This window comes from Argopecten irradians, chromosome 11, assembly GCF_041381155.1.
Source record: "Argopecten irradians isolate NY chromosome 11, Ai_NY, whole genome shotgun sequence".
NCBI classification, from domain to species: domain Eukaryota; kingdom Metazoa; phylum Mollusca; class Bivalvia; order Pectinida; family Pectinidae; genus Argopecten; species Argopecten irradians.
In genome coordinates, this window is record NC_091144.1 from 29,957,833 (window position 1) to 29,980,154 (window position 22,322).

Sequence of the window (22,322 nt, forward strand, 5' to 3'; positions counted from 1 at the left end):
TATAGTAAATCCTCTTAATTTCGAGCTGCAGTGAACCTGGTTAATACAATGAGGAATTCGAGTCATCCGTGGTTGGTCAGTCAGTAAAAACTGTGATCTGAAATTATGATAAACCGTACATAATGATGCATGTCAATGACTTTTAAAATTCTGTGTTTCATAAAATTTTGATGGTTTATAGAGATAGTTATTTTCAACCATCCATTATAATATACTACTCAAAATTAGTTATAGATACATGTATGGATAATAATGCACGTGGAAATGCAGCTGCTGATAAAATAATCCAAAGGGCCAACCACCTGTTCGACGAATAGATGATCCAAATATGGTTAAGATAGTTAAATATTTGAAGGAAATTGAAATAAGAAGTATTAAGGGTATTCGTCGAATATCCCTTATGTCTATTAGTGGAATAAGAGGTATTCGTTCTACATATCATGGGATTTGGTATATAAAACATACAACGTACAGGTGAAACTGGTCGACTTATGGAGGTTATTCGAGGTAATTGAGTTAGAGGTAGAGAGGTTATACTGCATTTTGAAATAAGATAAAAAAAACCGAATCGCTTATGTTAAACTATAGACTCAAAATGGACATGTATTAGCGTGGTGTAATCAGAAATATCCAGCCAGTAATGTTTTGTTCACTTCTCTAACACGTAGGCTGTGATTAAAGTACTACCAAGTGTACCATACAAGGACTATGTTCCATCATATCAACATGCACTTGATGTTTTAATGAGGTGGGAATACCTGGTCAAGGTTTTGGTAAAAACTTCTCGCCTTAACGAGAATTTGGCCTGTTAAGAGCTCCCGGTGGCGCACTACGACAGACAGCATGAAAGCTTGGTCATCCCGGCCATTTAGGACTAAAAGGACAGAAATATGATATTGATAAAAATATATATAATAGTTACTAGGAATGACATCTACAAGACATAAATCGAGAATTTAACAATTTATTCAAATCATAACACAATCTTATACTTTAAACATTTTAGAAAACAAATCATATTTGGTGCATGTGCATTGTGTATGATATTTTTGAAAAGCAAAAATGATTTCATTATCCTTTCAAGTAGAAAAGAAACGTCTCCATTGGTTCTGCCTCAAGTTTTGATTCGCATTGAGCACATCATGATTGCTTTTACGAAAATAGAATAAAATGACTCCTTACTAACTGTTCATATTTTTGGCATGATTTGATTAATCCCTCTGAAGGACAATAAATGTTCAAAATGGGAAAAATATACAGATATTAAACTATTTCTTTTAAGGAAGTTCTAGTCTATATAGATGCGTTTTGCAAAGTATCCATTCATATTGCGACTTTCATGCGTATACATGTATATACAATATGGTGGTCTCTTTTTTAAGGTTGTTGAGTTACGACCAAGAAATCCGGTATCAACGATGATTTAATCCATTAGATGTTAAAGCCATTTCACGGTTAAGAGTTGATATTTCCATAACAAAATAAATGACGTCATAATAGTCACGTTTTGGATGTCAGTTGTATCATCATAGACTTTACCTTGGCTTGGTTAGTTTATATAGAAATTGTGACTAGCTAATGTAAATCTTTCATTTCCAATGCATAAGTTACGGAGTGCGGAAAGTTCAATAATATTTGTAGTATCGAATTGTTTTGATGTTGGACACTGTAGTCGAAGTGATTTGTTTCTTCTGCTCTGTTAGTACAGATATCCACAGGACATTTCCGGCCTGAATCCCAAGTGCTGATATTCTATCTTGCTCCACGCTCACACTCTTAATATATTGTCCACCTCTGTCGATCAACAGCAGTCTTCTTTGATTTGCAACAAATGTCAAAACGATTAGATACCCTCTGCTGTCATATGCGGCTTCATCAGCAATGTGATGCTGTCTTAGGTTTGATTTGAATTTAAATTGTAGGAAGTTGTCATACGCCATTAGTTTTGCACAAAACATATCATCATCTTCTTCGTAGTTCACAAGTACAGCTAAGTTGGATGTGACTGGACACTGGCAGACTGTCGGTATTTCCACGTTAATTACGCCTCTTGGAAGTTCATTTAACACTGTTTTAGTATCCATCTTCCGACCTGCGGTTGCGTAGATTGATATGCTATCATTTGCTATAGCCACAATATTGTCTTCTTTTGAAATGCAAAAGCAGGACGGGCATGAACGAAATTTAAAATGCCTAATGGGGCTTTTTGATGTGAGAAGAAGTTCATAGATCCACAAGTCGTCTTCACAGAAAAACCAAAGATTGTTTGTTCTGGGTGATAAAGCAGTAGAAGTCACATTGCATGTGTGCTTAATAGTCCGTTTTGTACGGCCTTGGAAGTCAACAAGCCGTAGCTCTGTCGAGTCATAGTCACTCATCCATACACCTGAGTGAAAGGGATGGATTGATGTACATTCAAATTTAACCTGAAACAGCATCTCTTCTGATGGCTTTTTGAGAAAGTCATCGGTGTGTGCCACACTATTCATGGCAGGTGATTCGAAGTTGCCTTCAACTTCATGCTGTTTCTCAATGCAGTACGAACTAGTGGCTCATTCTCCATGTTCAGTAGAAGTTTGTCTACCCAATTTCTTTCTCAAGTAGTCAGATATTGACACACATGACTGAAAGTCGACTGTGTGCAGTAATGGTTTGTGTGGGAGTTTCAAAACATCAGCAGAAAAGTCGGATGTAACATCATACACCAAGACAGGTGTAGCAACCTGTAACACGGTCTTATACTCTTTAACTTGTCCTAATATATAGCTGTGCCTTTGTTGAAGTGCATCAATGTATTCTAGCAGCAAATGTCTATTTTTCCCTGCCTGGCTTATGTTTTTGGAAACAAACAATGAAAGTGCTTCAAATTTTGTTTCATTTTCACCATTTTTATCTAGCATATTTCCAACCATCTAGATGTTGTGTTTGAGTTGATGCAGTGTTATACGTTCCGTTTCGTTGATGACACTCTGAAGTTCAGCTCTCTTCTGAGGAATTATTTCACCCAGTTCTTTTTGGCTATGACCATTGTGAGTTGAAATACTGCATGAAATACAAATGAGTTCATCACAGTCTAAACAGTATATTTGTACCTCTTTTGTTCTATGTTTAGCACATCTAGAATCCCCTTTCTGTTTCACACACACCTGTCCTAATGTTATTCGTCTTTGTAACGCCATTGTGTATATCACATACAATTGCTGTACCTAGAAAACAACACCTATTTATGGTATAATCAGATGTACGACTACGGTTAGCAGATATCTTGTGGGTCTGTTATCAACAAAGTGACATCATAATCATTAAAGGGATATTCGTTCATATTGTTATCAAGTAAAGGTTGATAATGCTCATATTAGATAAAAACTAGAAAGTTGAATGCACATGATGTAATGTTTATCAAGTATAATGAAACCATTACCGAACCATGCTGCAAATGGAATAAGCAGAAACAGATAATATAGATTATTAGAGATAATGTTTATGAATTTTGACGACGTAATGATTTAAGAACTTCGATTGAATCAATCGAATGTATTGATATATGATTTATCTAATTGTTTTATCTCAGAAACACAAGTGACGAAGGATGGTAATTCTATGACTCGTGCCCTATCCAAGCTTCGAACTTAATATCGATCTACAGCACTCAGTAATCTAGCAATATATAGCTTATATATAGTTTGAATTTACAAACACGAAAAACTTGAAATGAAACTAGATTAATGAATTAATCCTACCCCTGGCTAAATAAGTTCGACATATTTTAACATCAATGCTTTACACATTGCATTGACGAATGTCTCTTTAATGTATATCAATGTCCAAATTTAATTGATATGTAACAAGTGATTAGACTCCCTCGGATTGTACTCCAACATTAATTATCAGTTATCAACTCGGTTATCATAGAAATCTAGTTCAAGTTTAAAGATATGCATTTAATAAAGTAATTTGCATATCACTAAATACATACGTATTCAGGTACAACCACCGCCATATAGGGCAAATACAATGGCATCCAACAAGCCACCGCTGACGCAAAAAGGAGGGGATGCTGTTAGACCAAAAAGGGAATCCAAATGTTCCATTCATGGAAATAGGGAAATAATGTTATGCTGCTTAGACTGTGATCAGCTTTTGTGTGTTACATGCAGTATTTCTACTCACCTCGGGCACAGGCAGGAGGAACTGATAAATATAATACCAGAGAAAAAGTCTTCACTTCAGCATTTCATCAACGATGCTGAAAGCATAAAACTGATTGAACTCGAAAGCGAAATCAGTTTAGTGCAAAGTATGCTGGTTGGTAATGAAGAACATTGTAAAAGATTTCGGGAATTTCAGGAACTTTTATCCTCAAGTGCAAGGCAAGTCATACTAAACAAAGATTTGTTGCAAAAGTACAAGAAAGAACTGGAGAATAGATTTGGAACTCTTCTCGAACGAGCGGAAGAATGTAAAGTAATATTACGATCTGGTACTCCTGTACAGGTGTGCGATGCAGTGAATGATTTTGCTGTAGGAGATCCCAAATTTCCGGACGAAGTTATCTTATTTAAAATTGATATCGGTCCCATTACATCGATGCCCACCGAATCACAGGACGAAAATGGAAAGGCCACTGCTTACCCAGAGACAAGCAACAATGGAGCGTGCTCTAAGGATACTGAAAACCAACAACAATCAGAAAACGTCATCTCCAATGTCATGAAAAAGCAGGACGACGACTTCCTCAAGAATCCCGAACTTCTATTGTTATTCAATAGTACTATAGAGTGTTATACAGTACACCCCATGGCCTTTGGTGTCTGGCTTAGGGCATATCGATCGAAGGAACTACTCCTGGTTGACATTCGAGGGCATGCCAAACGGAGGATTAAAACCGCTCGTGCCATTACATGTACTTCTACATCACCGACAACAAACAATATTTGGTTTGGTTGCGCAGGTGATTTATCGATATATGAAGTATCTCAAGATTCAAAATTGCCAGTCAAGCGTGTTACAGTGGATTCTGAAATTATCGGCCTTTGTATAACAGCGAAAGAACAGGTTGTAGTACTTTCTGATATAAACCTTGTGATCTTCACTCCAAACGGTGGCGTACTTGCCTCATTACTATTGGGAGTTGCGATGACAAGCATTCATATTTCTTTGAAAGCAGGAACCATCTCTCAGTGTCCAATAACAAAGAACCTTGCCATTAATGTGAGGTATGAAGAAGAAGAAGATGATATTTGGTTGGGAAAGTTAATGGTGTATGACGAATCACTTCAACTCAAGTTTGACTACAGTGGCAGAGGAGATCACCTTCCGTGGAAATCTGTCTATGATAGCCGGGGGAACATTGTTGTTTTATCCGCCGGCGCCGTTGAACGAAGGATCCAGCTGCTAAACAGCGCGGGAGAATATGTAAGGACTATATACGTGGACGGATCCATGGATATGGTAGGGATCGGGTTCCGGTTAGATAGATTGTGGGTTTCGATACTTGAAGAGAACTCGAAGAGATTTGCACGTAACACAAAATCGAGCATTTACACCATCGAGTACTTTAAATCTAAGTGAAAGTACACCATGGATTATTGCAAAAGTGAAAGACGCGATGAAATGAAAGAGTCTTGAAGTTTTACATTGGTATATTAGATAGGCTCCGATTTTTCACTTATCTCATTCGCGACTTATACATGAACACGTGGGGTTTGATATATAGCATATCGACTATAGGTTTCATGTTAAGAACCATTGAGTCAATAATGCTTTTGTGACTTCATAACTGGGTCGATTTTGTGCTTGTGAACTTCATTGCCCAAACCTTGATTTTTAGGGAAGCGCTATGGTCATCGTCCTCCTATGAATAACATGCACAACAAATATAATTTCGGTCATTATATATTTTACAGGGACAGTGAAACAAAATATGAACCTCAACAACGCACCGTGATTAATAAATATACTACCATATACATGTGTACACACCAGCGGAAAGTTAAAAGTAATAGTGCATTGCACGAAATAATTGATAAATATACTACCATATACATGTGTACACACCAGCGGAAAGTTAAAAGTAATAGTGCATTGCACGAAATAATTGATAAATATACTACCATATACATGTGAACATACCAGCGGAAAGTTGACAATTAATAGTGTTTTGTACGATATTATGAAAAGATAAATTGAGATGTAAGGGAATTCACTCTTATGTTAGTTTTGTAGTTCCTTCATAAGGTTATTTAGTGTGAATACAGCAGCATTGCTTAGTGAATCCGAAACTCGTAAGCCTGATTATAAAAAGCTAATGTAATCATGTAACAATCATGAAGTATGCAAGTATATTCTAATTTATTTTTCTAAACAATGACCTTTCTGTTTATTGATTTAAACATATTTATTGTGATATTTTATATACAATGACATTGGGAACATGTTTTCAAACTTGTGTGAAGCCCTGTCGATTCATTATTATAATTAGTAGCATAAGAAGGATCACACGATATACATATATATATAACTATTTTCAGAGAGAGACAGAGAGAGGGAGAGAGGGAGAGAGTGGGAGACAGGGGAAGGGAGAGAGTGGGAGACAGGGGAAGGGAGAGAGAGAAATGCAGAAAGAGAGAGGGGGGGAGAAAGAGTAGAGATAGAGAGAGGTGAGATATGTTAGTATGGGGTGGAGTGTATTTATGATACTACATGGACATATGTATATATGCATATAGTTTCTTAATTTCTATAGTATTATGTAATCTCTTCCGATGCTGAGGACAGGAGTTACACTGATGGCTGTTCAAATCTCGCTGCTTTTACAAAGTTCACTTTCTGTTGACATTAGTTCTCCTATTTAGATTTACGAACATTCTTATTTTGGAAAAAGGAACGAAAGAGAAAAAGAAAATAAATATATAACGTAGCATATATTATTATAAAATATCATCTTTCTTCTTTGATTTTATACTACATTCTGTTTAATATTTACAATTTACATGAATTACTGATATACAAGACACAGTGGTTATTATTTAATATGTGGGTGAAGGGTAATGGAGAAAAGATAACCATTAGAACTGATTCTAATCAAATTGTATACTCTATTATTTATATAAGTATCTTTATGTATCCTGACTTTCCATTCCCAAAAAAAGGAAACAAGCATCGTTATCAGAAATATTTATCAATTATTGGAGGTATAAATGTTATCTGGGTGGCAGTCATATAGAATAATGTCTATTATTTGTACTGTTAAACTCTTTATTTTCGAGAGATATGTAATCTCTCGCTTATGTTCGCGAGAGAGTTTCAACCCGAATTCAAATGATTCACAAATAAATATTTATTTACATTTTTACTGTAGCCCTACTATGTAACCTTACCGAGCGCAATTGACATTCATCTGTCTATGAACTGTCATCCGCTTATCATGACGTCATCATCTTTGTCATAATTCAATTGTCGTACCAGTGATCACGGTAGATGGCTATTCAAATGGCTGTTCCGTGTTTAACGGTAATGAATACTGTATTCGTTTTAGTAGATATAGGCATTGAACGTCTTTCAGTTGCCAATATAAATGTCAACTGCACAGAGACAAATTCTATGACGCGCGCTAAGGAATTCTTGACGACAATGTATTCTTTATGCATTATATGTACATAATCTCTTGAGATTTCAACATTATCAAATGGAAATATAAGCATTGGACTGCATTCAATAGGCAATTATGGGAGTATGGATGACAACTGAACAACGGCAAATTCAACCTGAAGCGCTAGTACGCTTCATTAAATTTGCCACTGTCCAGTTGGAATTAACTCACAGAATTACCAACAGTTCGCAAATTTCACATATTAAACGTTAGGCATGAATTAAAGTATAAATGGTATTTTTTCTCTATCAAAAGCAAGAGCAATTAGTATTTTTCTTCAGTTACAAAAGTTACTTACTTTACACTATTGCCACCATTGAAAAATTTGAACTTCTAATTTTACTTCAAGATAAAAATATGAAAAATAATTAATTGCATCCCGCAAAAATTCCGTGCCACTTTATCCTATGAAGTATTGATTGCGCATGCACTAAAGACAAAATACATTATTTTATATTAATTTTTGTGTTAATTAGACGTATATACATGTATACACGATTAAACACCAATTATTGTACAAATGATGAATATCATTTATGAGCTGTCGGTGGTGGAGCGTCTTTAAGCAAACCAAGATATTTTCGCGGTGACTTTTCACGGCTTTATCCCATACTAAAACTGGAGGCGACACAACAGAACTGGTAATTTAGTTATATGATGCTAATCAAAAAGAGCTTCATACAGTTTTACAATGAGATAGTCCAGGGATGTAGCGATCGTAAGTGATCGGAACCCCTGGAGTATCGAAGATGATATGGTTATGGCTGGTACTTGATTTGGGCTAAGGACATTTTTGCGACGAATAACTTTCACGATTTATTACCACTTGCGAAAAACGCTTACAGTATACAACGTTAATACTCCACCAAACTTAATTGATTCACAGTAACATCATCTCGTCATATAATTTGCATTGCGTACAACCGTGCCTGCTTTAATGGATTTGTTTCTCAAGGACTAAAGGAAGTTAGTTACTAAAGAAAAAAACATTCATGGTAATAAGGTATAAAACATTATTGATTCTGTAGGACTTTGTCCCCCTATAACCTGAGGTAAATGTCCGTTATGTTTGTTTACCTGTCTATGGTAGTGGTATATATATATATAGCATCGATAATACATTGAGTCTGTTTAATTGTTCCAAAAATTATTGTGAGTTCATGGCCTGCCATTTCTATTTAATAGATAACAGATTTTGCTATCAAAGCAGAATAAATCTTTGCAACTATTTTAAATATAATGTGAACTTGGGTATTTTAATTCAGCCTTTCATCTGATGTCATAGTAGTCAATCCATTTTTAAAGTTTAGGCAGATTGATATATATATATATATATAATAATAATAAATAAAATCAATGGCGATATATTTGACAACAAAATAATTAAAAAAACTATATACTCATAAAGGAAAGAAGAGAAACACTTTTCATAGCTTATTCATGACTGCATTTATATGAACGGAACACATCTTATAACAACTGGTTATTCTGTTGTATTCAAAAATATAGGTCATATTATTATATATTTTTTTATTTTTTTTTTATATTAGTAAAACACGTTATATTCCTGTTCTGTTAAGTCGTCTGCACCTATATTTAAAGCATTCATCCTCTGAAACGCATTTAAAAAAATCAAAGGCGGGATTTTTTATTATAGATTGTCAGCGATGAATAGGTTAATGTGTATTCTTTTTAGAGAAATATAATAGATATTATTTGGTTTTATTGAAGTGTCAGTAAAAGGGAAACTCAGGACAAATAGCTCTTGATGACAAACGCGATCTTACCTAACGACATTATATTAACATAACATTGGAAGGCATCTGTTAGGACATAAAAAATATCAGACAACTAGAAGTCACTCTATTGAATCACAATGCTTAAGCTATTGTTTCTACTTGCTGGACAATTGATACAAATTGTCAATTGCTTTATCATTTCGGATTATCAATTCGGTTATAACTTAATTTCAAAATCTTACGATGGAATAGATAATGTCGGATTACAAATGTGCGCGAGGCTTTGTGGTATGTCGACCGACTGCCATTCCTTCAACTACAGAATGGATTGTCTCAGATGCACGCTTAATTATGTTGATGTGACTGAAGCCAGTAGTGCATTGTTTCTGCAGGACTCGAGAAATGTTTACGGTGATAGCTGGGCTATCGAAAGGGTAATTCTTAAGAATATAGATGTGTTCATTCCGTAATATTGCATGATGGTGAATTTTGTTTTACATATAAAACACACAACGCCGATAATACTGATTTCGTTTTCCATACTTTTAAACAAATTTTGCAATCTTTATGTTGATTTAAGCATCATATGTATATGTTTTTTCTATTTAATATTATTGCCAATATAATAATGCAAAAACGTACCAAGGAACGGAATATTTTAGGGTTTAAAAATAAAAATAAATAAATAGATTTTAATCATTAAACTACAATTCAGTATTTGTACTGTTAACTAACTAATGTTTGTTGCGACTTTTTTAGCGATATCTTATTTTTGTTTTCGCGGCAATTCAATTACGCGATTTAAGATTTTAAAAAGACCAGCCAGTTTTTGTTTTCCGATTCAGTTTTGCGAAAAATATGTTTAATCCAATCGAAAATAGGTTTGTTTATATTTGTATGATAATTATATATCTCCATATTTGTTGATGGTTAACATCTTCCATTCACGTGATATGAATATTTGATTTCAAAATAGAATTTTGCATTAAAAGTAAATAAGAGTTCAATTTTGACAAGGCAAATTATCAATGCTAAGATGTTAATACACTGAATATCAGGCAATTAAATTTGAACTTATGGAATTTTGGCGATGTGACAAATTAAACTATGTGACTAATCTATCACTGTTTTATTTTGCGCGTCAAAGTTTTACGACCCTACTGATGATAATTCATGTCCCGCTAAATCGAAAAGAAATGTCCCGAAAAGTTACCGTATATTTATTATGACACCACTTCATCATGGCAGGACGTAGAACTTATGGGAGCATGCACAAACCATACCTGTCCGGAGCATACTTCCTGTGTAGTGACAACTTCCGGGGTCAAAGCGTGTATCATATCAGGTAAGGTTGTGACAATTTCGGGATCATATCGTGTATCATATCTGGTAAGGTTGTGACAATTTTGTGATCAAATCGTGTATCATATCTGGTAAGTTTGTGACAATTTCGAGATGAAAACGTCTAACCTATCAGGTAAGTTTGTGACAATTTTTGTGATCAAATCGTGCATCATATCAGCTAAGGTAGTGAAAATTTACGGGGTCAAAACGTGTATCATATCAGGTAAGGTTGTGATAATTTTGTGATCAAATCGTGTATCATATCAGGTAAGGTTGTGATAATTTTGTGATCAAATCGTGTATCATATCAGGTAGAGTAGTGAAAATCTACGTGGTCAAAACGTGTATCATATCGGGTAAGGTTGTGGCAATTTGCAAATTCAAAACGTGTATCATATTAGCTAAGGTTGTGACAATTTCCGGGGTCAAAACATACATTATATCAGGTATGGTTGTGACAATTTACGGGATCAAAACGTGTATTATATCATGTATGGTTGTGACAATTTACGGGATCAAAACGTGTATTATATCATGTAAGGTTGTGACAATTCACGGGATCCAAACGTGTATCATGTCAGGTAAGGATGTGACAATTTACGGGATCAAATCGTGTATCATGTCAGGTATGGTTGTGATAATTTACGGAATCAAATCGTGTATCATATTAGGTAAGGTTGTGAAAATTTCGGTATGAAAACATGTATCATATCAGGTAAGGTAGTCACAATTTCCGGAGTCAAAAGGTGTCTCATATCAGGTAATGTAGTGACAATTTCGGGATCAAAACATGTATCATATCAGGTAATGCGTTGTAATAATTGAGCTGACAATGTAACGATGAAGTATTATTTTGTATCCAACGTTATTTTAGTTAATAGCTGTTTTCTCCAAAGGCAAGAAAAACAATATAATAATGCAGTTTGCCACAACCTCACAAAATGTGGATTCATTCACACACGAAACAAACTCAGAATAAGACGTTAACATTTCCAAACAAAACTGACTGTCATTTCCTTTAATACGACAGATTAGATATAAAACCGTGACAAGGTTTTTACTTGTTTGAGTCCATTAATAATACTTTTTTTATGTACAGTATAGTTTATATATTGTTATTATTATTTCCCTTGAATTTCATCAACGAACAAAATAATAACTTTGTTGGTCAAGGTTATCATAGTGAATATGATTGGCAAGCGAAGTTGCTCAATCATTGTTCCTGTTGATAAAAAATTTTAAAATGGGGAAACATCTTCAACATCATCTTTGGTTATCCACGTAATCAGCCTACACTACGTTGCAGAGCACTGTGTTTTCCGTGGTTGGCAAACGTTGGGGACGGGATAAGTCAACAATTTGCTGTAAACAGGATAAATTCTCGAGTGTTCAATTTTGCAATTAACTTTTCATGATGTTCTTATTTTCGCGCAAATCACACATATCAATTTTTTGAACATAGCCTTATATAGCAAATATTAAGCGCGGTAAAATTGTTTACAGTGAAAAGCCTTTTGCGTGACTAGCGTAAATTTTCCTCACGTAAATTTTCATGTTTACAGTTTGTCTCCCTTGTTTCATTACAGGAGAAATTAAACAATACATTCATTTCAGGATGTGGACCGCCACCCAATGTTACAGGAGCAGACGCTGATGTCGCCCCCTACCCTGTGGCATATATCTATACTTACACGTGCTTGCCGACCTTCCAACTAGTCGGTGGGCCTATCACGTGTTTGACGAATGGTAACTGGACAGAACCAGGTGTTCAGTGTTCCGATACTCAAGGTTGGTACCTATATTTCTACCATTTTAATAACTTTTTACGTAATGATATTCACCGAAACTAACTGTATTATGTAATATATTTGAAATATTAAATTATATCACAGTATAGACACTATGAGCCTTATATCCGCCTTGAAACAACCCCCATTTTGCGTTATTGTTGGATAGTTCATAGCCCCTTTTGTGTTCATATTAGACAGGAACACTGTCCACGTATGTGCAATCGATTATGAAGTTTATTGATAATGCAGAGGAAGGTGTTGAATATAGCTCACCTTGTATGCTTATTTCATGTTTAATATACTAGAGGTGTGTGAAATCATGGGCGAGGTCATTTTTAGTTTTATTTACCAAAATATCACCTGTGTGTTACATGTAGGATGGGTGCCAGCACAGATAACAACAGTCTTGTGATTTTTCTGCGTCAAAATGGATTGAATGTGATTAATACATTAGAAATACGGACTTTATTTACTTATATAAGTAAATCATACAATCAAAAGTAGTGGAACGATTATAGTACTTAGTGTATATTATAAAATGATGTGCAATATGCGGAAAGGATTAATATCATCAATGTTTCTCGGAATCTCCTAAGGAATCATAAAGTTCTGCAAGTGCATAAATAATGAAGAATTATTGTAGATAATATAGATCTGATGGATATTTCGCGCTGGAATGTGTATATTATAGTAAAGTACTTGGGTATATGTTTTGAATCTGTCATCATTTTAGATTATTACCTGTATGCGGAGGATATGGTCGTTGGAATTTACTTGTTGATATTTGCAGTGATATATTTGAGAAAAACATGGATTTTGGTTTTTCTAATTTTCTGTTTTCATTATTAATTATGTATTAAAATCATTGCCTACTAAAGCCTTCCCCTGGTACTTCTTAATATATGTTACCCTTGACAGTCCACTATTAACATACAGCTGTCCCATAAGTTATTTGACAGCTACAGGTAAATAATGGACTGCTAAAGGTAACATCATGGACAATGACAGGTGAGGTCTGTTGCTTCCGTTAGATATTGTACCAAAAAGACAATGGATGATATCACAGCTGTGTTTTATTTTTTAAGATATTAAAAGGAACAAATAATCCTTTATAACGCACTACTGCCAAATATGTTATAGTTACATCCACAATGCAGAAAAATGAGTACGTACATGTATGACCATCAAGTCAAGTTGTGCTCAACTATTACTGTTCCTAAGTTCCTGTTAAGTGATTTATGCAAGTATATTTCCATATTAAAATACAAAAGGTATTGTACATCGCATACATTCTGTGTTTTGACTAATGTTTATAAGGCATTAGTCCATTTGAAAGTTTTTCACTGCTGAATTCATCAAACCTTGATTGTTTTCAAGATATTCATAACATGTCAAAGTCTGCGCAAAGTTATGGCACATATAAGTTTGAACAGATTAGCGTAAATTACATGATATTTTCGACTGCGACGTATATGAAACTTTGTTTCAAAACGATATTATTTAATAATTGTTCGCTTTCTTTATTCCGTCTTTGAATATCACAAAATTAGCTCCCTTGCGGATAGATATCGATTGTTACGTCATTATTTAGTGAGTGCAATTTATATGCTTTCTCTGAAAACAATGACGTTACGCTCGCAAATACATGCCGTCACAATCCAAATGGAACCGCTATTGCAGATTACTTTATCATATGCAAATATGGAATTGAAGGAACTATGAAAGCATACAATACCAAAATTTATGTAACGTAAGTGTAATGATATTAATTTGTTAATATGGATTTTGTTTTCGTTTTGTGGGATACGCTGCATGTAAAGAAACTATAAGGAATATACAATACAGATATGTATGTATCGTAAATTTCATTAAAATATTTGTTAATGTGTATATTTTTATTCTTGATTTTTTGGATTCCGCTTCAGTGGTTATGTGTCCAATGGCTCCAGTGCTGTCTAACGCCACAGCTGTAGGGGTAGGGAGGAACGTTGGAGACAATAAAACATATGTGTGTGCGTCGGGAACCACTGCCAACGGCTCAGGGGACATCACATGTCTGGCGGGAGGGTCATGGTCACCGACTTCTCTGGTGTGTGAGCCGGGTAAGAAAAAAGTTTTCAGTTTTGTTTTTTATTACTTTAACGTCTTATATATTAACTGCCAGGGTCATTTAAGGACGTTTTAGGTCTGTTGATGAAGGAAAGGAGCTGGAGTACCAAGAGAAAAAACCAGCGGTCAGTATCCGGCAACAGCCCCATATGGGATTCGAACTAGCAACCTAAGGGTGAAAGATATGTCGGGACATCTTAACCAGTTTTCCACTGTGGCCCCGGCACACTAACGGCAGCTTTGTATAGTATTATGTAATATATAAGATTTTCATTGTATTCAATGGTCCAACGAAGAAACACCCTTTACCCAATTATATTCCATCTAGTACTGTCTCCGTAATTCTGATGGATCAAGTCTTTTTGTCTCTATTGATAGAGACGTTGATTGTAACGTTGGATGCTTGGTTTCGATCCCTTGTTAGGATATTCGAGAGGCATTGGATGTTCCTCTACATTAGCGCGCAACTCACTGTCGGTGGTTTGATAATTGTATCTTCTCCTCGCCTCTTTTCCCCCACGTGCCTTTGTAAACCCCCTTTGTTCTATCCCTTGACAATGCCATTCTAAATTGATAAAAAATGTCAATATATAGGGATCAACCAACTAAATAAAAAAAGAACTTCGAAATGGCCCCTGTGTATACAAGATTGAGCCCAGGATAGAATTTTAACCCGGCCGCTGATTGGCTGGCTAATTATGAATTTCGAAAGTAAAAATGTTTTCTGACAGGTAATTATTCCTAGATAACCATGATATGAATTTGGAAATTCATATTGCGATTTAGGTTCAAAATATCAACTTTGATAATGAATAGGTAAAAGCATTAGAATTTCAGGATTTTTTAGTGCAAAATAAAGCTACCCTGGTTGAAGTTTGAGCAGAAGGACCCAATTTTTTTTTCTATTTAGTGTTATATGAGAACCTAGACTTTAATTATAGAACACAATAGCTAACTAATATTCATTTGTTTTAATAATACAGTACAAAACTTTAATAAAGTTTAACACTGTTAGGCCATGGGCTAGGAGGGTCCCACATGCACCCCCCCCCCCCCAAATCTCCGAACCAATATTTTTCTGAACCCTTATGACCCACTGATCACAAATCCAAATGTTAACATTGCATAAGTTGGGATGAACTTCCGGTTATGACGTCATCAAGATGGCCGCCATCTCGAATTTCACTAAAAATTGAAAAATAGTCATAACATTAACATTTTTCAACCGAAGTAGACAAATGAGGTATCAAAATGACCACAATAGAACAACAAATACATATCAGGACCAAAAAATCCAATATATGTAGTGATTTCTACGCAGGAAATGAAAACATCGGATTTAAAGCTCAAAAATGGTGATTTTTCAGCAAATTTTTCATATTTTGTTTGACGCAGCAAAAATGTTTCCCAACAACAATCTATTATTTCTAATAAGTTTTTTGACCTTTTATCAATCAGTTTAAACAACAACAACAACAAAAACCAATGTTAACATGGTATAGGTTCCGGTTATGACGTCATCAAGATGGCCACCATCTCGAATTTCACTAAAAAATGAAGAATAGTCATAACACTAATATTTTTCAACTAAAGTAGACAAATGTGGTATCAAAATGACCACAATAGAACGACAAATACATATCAGGACCAAATAATCCAATATGTGTAGTGATTTGTACGGAAGAAATAAAAAAATAAGCTTTTAAGCTCAAAAATGATGATTTTTCAGCAAATTTTTCATACTTCGCTTGACGCAGCAGAAATGTTTCCCAACAACAAATTATTACTCGTAATCAGTTATTTAAACTCCTATCAATCAGTAAAAACAAAAACAACAACAAAAATATATAGAAATGCAAAAAAAGAATTATTGTTATACCCTCAATTTTGTAGATTAGCAGCGTCTCAAAAATAACACAACACCTACTGATAGCGTAACAAATGTAACCTAAGCTAAGCCTGTGTTTCCGTTAATATCATTAACAGTTCCCAAAGCGTTTGTGTCTTTGAAAATGAGCACATTCATTGTTTATTTCCTATGCATAGCATAAGCAAAATGTCATATGGTTACTACAATGTCACTAATATGTCTTTCACTGGTTCTCAATGATAACCATTATCATTGTGCGTGCTTTCTCGCCTCACTGACCTATCCACTGTAGAGACTCGGCATATCTGGTAGCTGGTACATGCAGTCCGAATCAGAGTACTCGAGATATCGGTATTCAATTCGTCGAAAGCCAGATCGACGTCTTCGATGTCGATGAGCTCATGTGACACTGCATTACCAGTGTTGTTCTAGCCTTTTATGACCCATCCATGACCAGAGTTCATATCAGGAACAACAGGTTCAGGGATATGGGATCTCTTTCAGATTCTAACATATCGTACGTATATGCTGTTTCAGACTTCTCCGGCATAATGGAAATTACACCAGATGCACATTCTTCTAATGGTGGAATTGGTTCACTTTAGCACATAACTCCATAATTCGTATGAAGTACTATTCATCAATCTTGTGGACCCTCGTGCAACCATAAATGGCATCGAGGTCATTAATGAGGGCATAAATGTTAAATGTTTTTCATTGGTCTGACTTTTCCCACTCCCTTGAAGGTGCTGGTTGTGTCACATCTGGTGTATGCGCAAAGAGACCATTGAAGACTCTCCAGTAAAAAGTTCTCTAAAGTGCTTTCCAGACTTGGCAAAGAGTGAAACTTCACTGCAGACCTCATTTATGACCTCAAAGAATCCACCTGTGCCACCTATGGTCACTGAGGTTCACAAGAATGAGGAATTGTGCTTCATACGAATTAAGGAGAACCAACTCAACCCTCCGCAGAATGTTGATCTGGTGTCTTTTCCATCATGCCGGGGAAGTCTGGAACCTCATATACCATATGTGAATCTAGGTGAAACTAGGTTGGAAACAGGAAGAGCTCCCACATCCCTGAAGCCGATGTTTCTGATCTTAACTCTGACCATGGACAGTTGACAAGTTAGAACCACGATGGTAACCCGGTAATGTAATGTCACATCAGGTCACCGAGGTCGAAGACGACACTCTGGCGAGAAAGCACGCACAACGAAAATGATTAGCATTAAGAACTAGTGAAAGAAATATGTGACACTGTAGTAACCATCTTATATTTCCTTGCGTTATACACAGGAAATAAACAATGGATGTGCTCATTCTAAAAGACACAATATGTTTCGAAAAGTGTCATGGTATTTACGGAACTTTAATTTGATACCTTATAGCTATTAGTTAGCGTTTTGCTGTAATAATTCAGGTTGAGAGGCTACTAGTCTACAAAATTTCGAACATGAAAATGGATTATTTTGAAGTCCCACTTAGATATTCAGCCAACTTTAAATTCAAATTTGTTAAGATATAAATCGTCAATAGCCAATGTTATATTCAGGAAATTCCAAGACACCAGGAAACTGTAGTGTTAGCGGTTTGGAAAAAATAACAATCATATGCCGCATCCGGTGATGTTTTGTAAACCAAATGATGGTATAACAATTCTCTTTTGCATTTCTATATATTTTTGTTGTTGTTGTTTTAACAGATTGATAAGAGGTCAAATAACTGATTGTGAATAATAATTTGTTGTTGGGAAACAATTTTGCTGCGTCAAGCCAAATATGAAAAAATGCTGAAAAATTACCATTTTTGAGCTTAAAATATTATTTTTTTTCATTTCCTGCGTTCAAATCACTACATATATTGGCTTATTTGGTCCTGACATGTATTTGTTGTTCTATTGTGGTCATTTTGATACCTCATTTGCCTACTTCAGTTGAAAAATGTCAATGTTATGACTATTTTTCATTTTTCGAGATGGTGGCCATCTTGATGACGTCATAACCGGAACTTATACGATGTTAACATTGGTTTTGGTTGTTTTTGTTGCTTAAACTGATTGACAAGTGGTCAAAAAACTTATTAGAAATAATAGATTGCTGTTGGGAAACATTTTTGCTGAGTCAAACAAAATATGAAAAATTTGCTGAAAAATCACCATTTTTGAGCTTTAAATCCGATGTTTTCATTTCCTGCGTAGAAATCACTACACATATTGGACTTTTTTGGTCCTGTTATGTGTTTGTTATTCTATTGTGGTCATTTTGATACCTCATTTGTCTACTTCGGTTAGAAAATGTTAATGTCATGACTATTTTTCAATTTTTAGTGAAATTCGAGATGGCGGCCATCTTGATGACGTCATAACCGGAAGTTCATCCCAACTTATGCAATGTTAACATTTGGATTTGTGATCAGTGGGTCATAAGGGTTCAGAAAAATATTGGTTCGGAGCTTTGGGGGGTGGGGTGCATGTGGGACCCTCCTAGCCCATGGCCTATGTGGTCTATGTAAAATTATTTAGTTGGTTGCTCTCTATAAGGGTCAATAAACCTTCGGTGGTCACTAAGACGTGATTGCATGGCGTGTGCTGTTCGATGTCATATTTGCAGTGTGTTTTGTTAGATAATAGCACTTAAAATGGGCAAGAGACCTATTATTACACGCAGAAAAATCACCAAAAAAACACCCATTCATCAACAACAACATATCACACGCAATGGGGCGTCTTTCCTCGATCATGGCCATTTAAAGGTCGTTTTCATTCGACTGTTTGTAATATTCATAGATTTAAATATTTTGACGTAACATTGGCTTTTTAAAAAACCAGTTTGATATGACAGTATTCGCCAAATTCAATACCCATTCTTTGCTATATTTTGGAATATATTATAAACGAACTTATCTGCTCTCCTTTAATTCCTCACAATGACTTCCCGTAGTCATGTTTCTCTTTGTTAAAATCATTCAAGCATCGTCACCGAAACATACATTCCATATACATCGAACACATGTTTATTAAGCACAGCTATGATATCTCCACACAATTCACTGGAAATTTTATGAGTCAAAGGCGTTATGTTGATGTTATACAAGATACAACTAGTCTAGGAATCAATTTTGGAAGAGTTACCTTTCTTGGAACATATTTTCGAAAAATGATATTGTAATAAAGCATCCTTTGTTAATGATTAACGTACGTTTCATAGTCCTGTGATCTTAGCATTGGAGTGTTTTTCTAAGTCCCTCATACAATCGATTAAAACTGTCATTGAAATCAGTCAAGGAAATATTACGATTCAAATAAATTCAATACGCGACATAATTGTTTTATAGATTAAATTTATCAGATAATCGCTGCAATATTTTTGAAAACACATTCATTAATCAAGCTGGTCGTTTGTATGTATACAGGGTGCAGATTTGATAGGGTATTTCATCATACTGATGGGATTCACGTTTTGACCTCTGTAATGTTATTCTTTACGTTTGGCTACGAATTTGACAAAAAACAAGAAGACACCAGAAAAAATACTGTAATCCTTCGAAATACTTATACCGCTTACACAGGAATTCGCCCTTGAACTTCAACAACAACTGTTAAGCGGACATGAAGCATAATAATCAACCAATCCCCTTAATGTATAATATATATATATATTTTCTCAAACATTTGAATGGTGTATGTTGTAGATTGTACAGGCGCCTCATCACAACCTGCTACTTACAGTCTCCCTTTACATGAAACATCAGCAGCATTTGGGGACTTCATCTGGTATACATGTCAGACCGGCTTAACTCGAGCAAGCGGCGACGGCAAGAGAACATGTGGGCCAGGCGGAGAATGGCTTCCGGAGAATATCATGTGTGGCAAATCAGAGTGATAGGTGGTTAAGAAACTACATTTCCATATTCAAATTGTCATAAAATGGCGTCTTGTGACACAAAATAACTACGCACAACTAAAGGACAATTTGACCATTCGACGAATTAAGCCTATCGCCAGTAGATACGTACGAATCTGTTAACACACTTTGACAACAATCTTTGGAAATATTTTCGCATAAGCTTAATTGTTTCTTTCCACGCACAAAGATTTCCAACGGCTTTTTTTCGATTAACTGACAGAATGGATGTAATAAACATGTGTTTCAACTGTTTCGCGGTGATTGTTTTCCTCAACATATATCCCACAAAACAATAATTTGGTTTACAATATGAAAAACACTCGACAACGTTCTTTATTCAGATTCAACGGCAAACCGTAGGTCAGCGTTTTCCTTTTTTTTACGTGGTACTTTTTAGAACTGTTGTGAGTCTATTAAGGATGTATTCTTCTGAGGTTTCAGTCCCGTTGAAGTCTCGTTTCAACATAGACCAAAGAAGTTATGAGATTTTCAAATATAATTTATCAGTATATGTAGCAAGTTGCCAGATGCAAATTTTGTCAAAAAATTACATTTCTATTTTTAGTAGATTATTTTATACGGGGATTTTAAGAAATGGCCCATTTGGCGGCCATTTTGAAATTGTGTCTTTTTTCGCTTCAAGTAGAGCCACAGTTTTACCATTTTTTCCTGAAATTGTTTTTACTTAAATCATCACTGCGCCATCATTTTTAGCTGTATTTAACTAATTTTTGCTGCAAATCGTTACTAGCTTAGTAGTAATTAAAAATATTTAGCATTAATATGTGAAATGATACACTTTTGTGACTTTCTTTTTACATTTAATGATAATTTTGGCACTTTTATTTTTTTCTCTAAAATACTGAAAAATAACAAAAATTCAAATAGGGCAAAAAAGTAAGCACACGGACCCCCAATTTTTCTTCCTGATTTAGAAAGAACAACCGTTTCCCTATTGATATGCAAAATAATAACGAAAGTTTAATACCAGAACTTTTTCTGTAAAGGGTTAAATTTGGCAAAAATGGCTGCAAATGGTGCATTTTTTAGCTCAAAATTAAGGGGTAGGGGTAGCATATGTTGTTATTCTGAGAAAAAATATTAGTCTATTTGATCAAAACTGATATATTTTTAAAGAAGACTACTAGAAAATGAATTCTACAAACATTCATACATATCAAACACCCCATTAGGAAATTATGGCTTTGATCTCTATCTTATATGGTCAAAACGGCAAAATTCCCATAAAATCCAATATTTTGTTAACTAGGTATCTTTGAGTGACAATAGCTCAATAACGAGCACACGAACATATGTTTTTTCTTCCATTTTCTTTTATGGTATGAACTCCTTTTTCCAAAAATCTATATGAGAAAAAAAATTTAATACAAGAAAATTTTGTACTTTTTAGAACTGTTGTGAGTCTATTAACTTAAACATGTGGTTTAAGCAACAAGATGTGTCTACAATAGAGTTCTGTTTTAAAATAATGTCAATGTATCTATCGTTTCACTTCAGCATGCTATTCAGCCTCTTCGGAGACCCACGGGTGATCACACTACACTACGCTACACTTATCACCCGTGGGCAAACTCATCGTAAAATCCTCGTAGAATATGCTAATTCACATACTAGAATTGACCAATCAGAATACTAGATATATAGTTCGGAACTCTTCAGAATGAAAGCTGGTTTGCCAGCTTGAAGATAAACAAAAAACTGGCGGCACCCATAAAAAACAAGGACAAATCATACAGATATATATCTTCCAAAACTATCTCATATGACCACATAGGTCATGGTAGTATGGTGAGGATGGAAGTATGACACCAAGGGTAGAATGGAGTTGTTGACCACGGTGAGTGTAACCAGCTGTGTTTACGTGGTTACAATATGTAGGTCAAGGCGGTG

At 35.0% G+C, this 22,322-nt stretch overlaps 2 protein-coding genes across 2 annotated transcripts; both read left to right on the forward strand.

Annotated features, from left to right (window-relative positions):
• The first annotated feature begins 4,014 nt into the window (after positions 1-4,014).
• On the forward strand, positions 4,015-5,571 carry LOC138334546 (uncharacterized). The gene has a single exon (XM_069283198.1). It carries the CDS (start codon positions 4,015-4,017, stop codon positions 5,569-5,571), a length of 1,557 nt encoding a protein of 518 aa, XP_069139299.1.
• Positions 5,572-10,440: 4,869 nt separating this feature from the next.
• LOC138335263 (C4b-binding protein alpha chain-like) lies at positions 10,441-21,173 on the forward strand. Its single transcript, XM_069284268.1, has 4 exons — positions 10,441-10,735; positions 12,349-12,522; positions 14,450-14,626; positions 20,197-21,173. Exons 1-4 carry the CDS (start codon positions 10,651-10,653, stop codon positions 20,385-20,387), a joined length of 627 nt encoding a protein of 208 aa, XP_069140369.1. The 5' UTR covers positions 10,441-10,650; the 3' UTR covers positions 20,388-21,173.
• Positions 21,174-22,322: the final 1,149 nt, after the last annotated feature.

Coding starts and splice junctions, on each gene's coding strand:
- LOC138335263 (XM_069284268.1), top strand. CDS start 10,651: ATGGGAGCATGCACAAACCATACCTGTCCGGAGCATACTTCCTGTGTA. Junction 10,736..12,348: donor CAAAGCGTGTATCATATCAG/GTAAGGTTGTGA, acceptor CATTCATTTCAG/GATGTGGACCGCCACCCAAT. Junction 12,523..14,449: donor TCAGTGTTCCGATACTCAAG/GTTGGTACCTAT, acceptor ATTCCGCTTCAG/TGGTTATGTGTCCAATGGCT.
- LOC138334546 (XM_069283198.1), top strand. CDS start 4,015: ATGGCATCCAACAAGCCACCGCTGACGCAAAAAGGAGGGGATGCTGTT.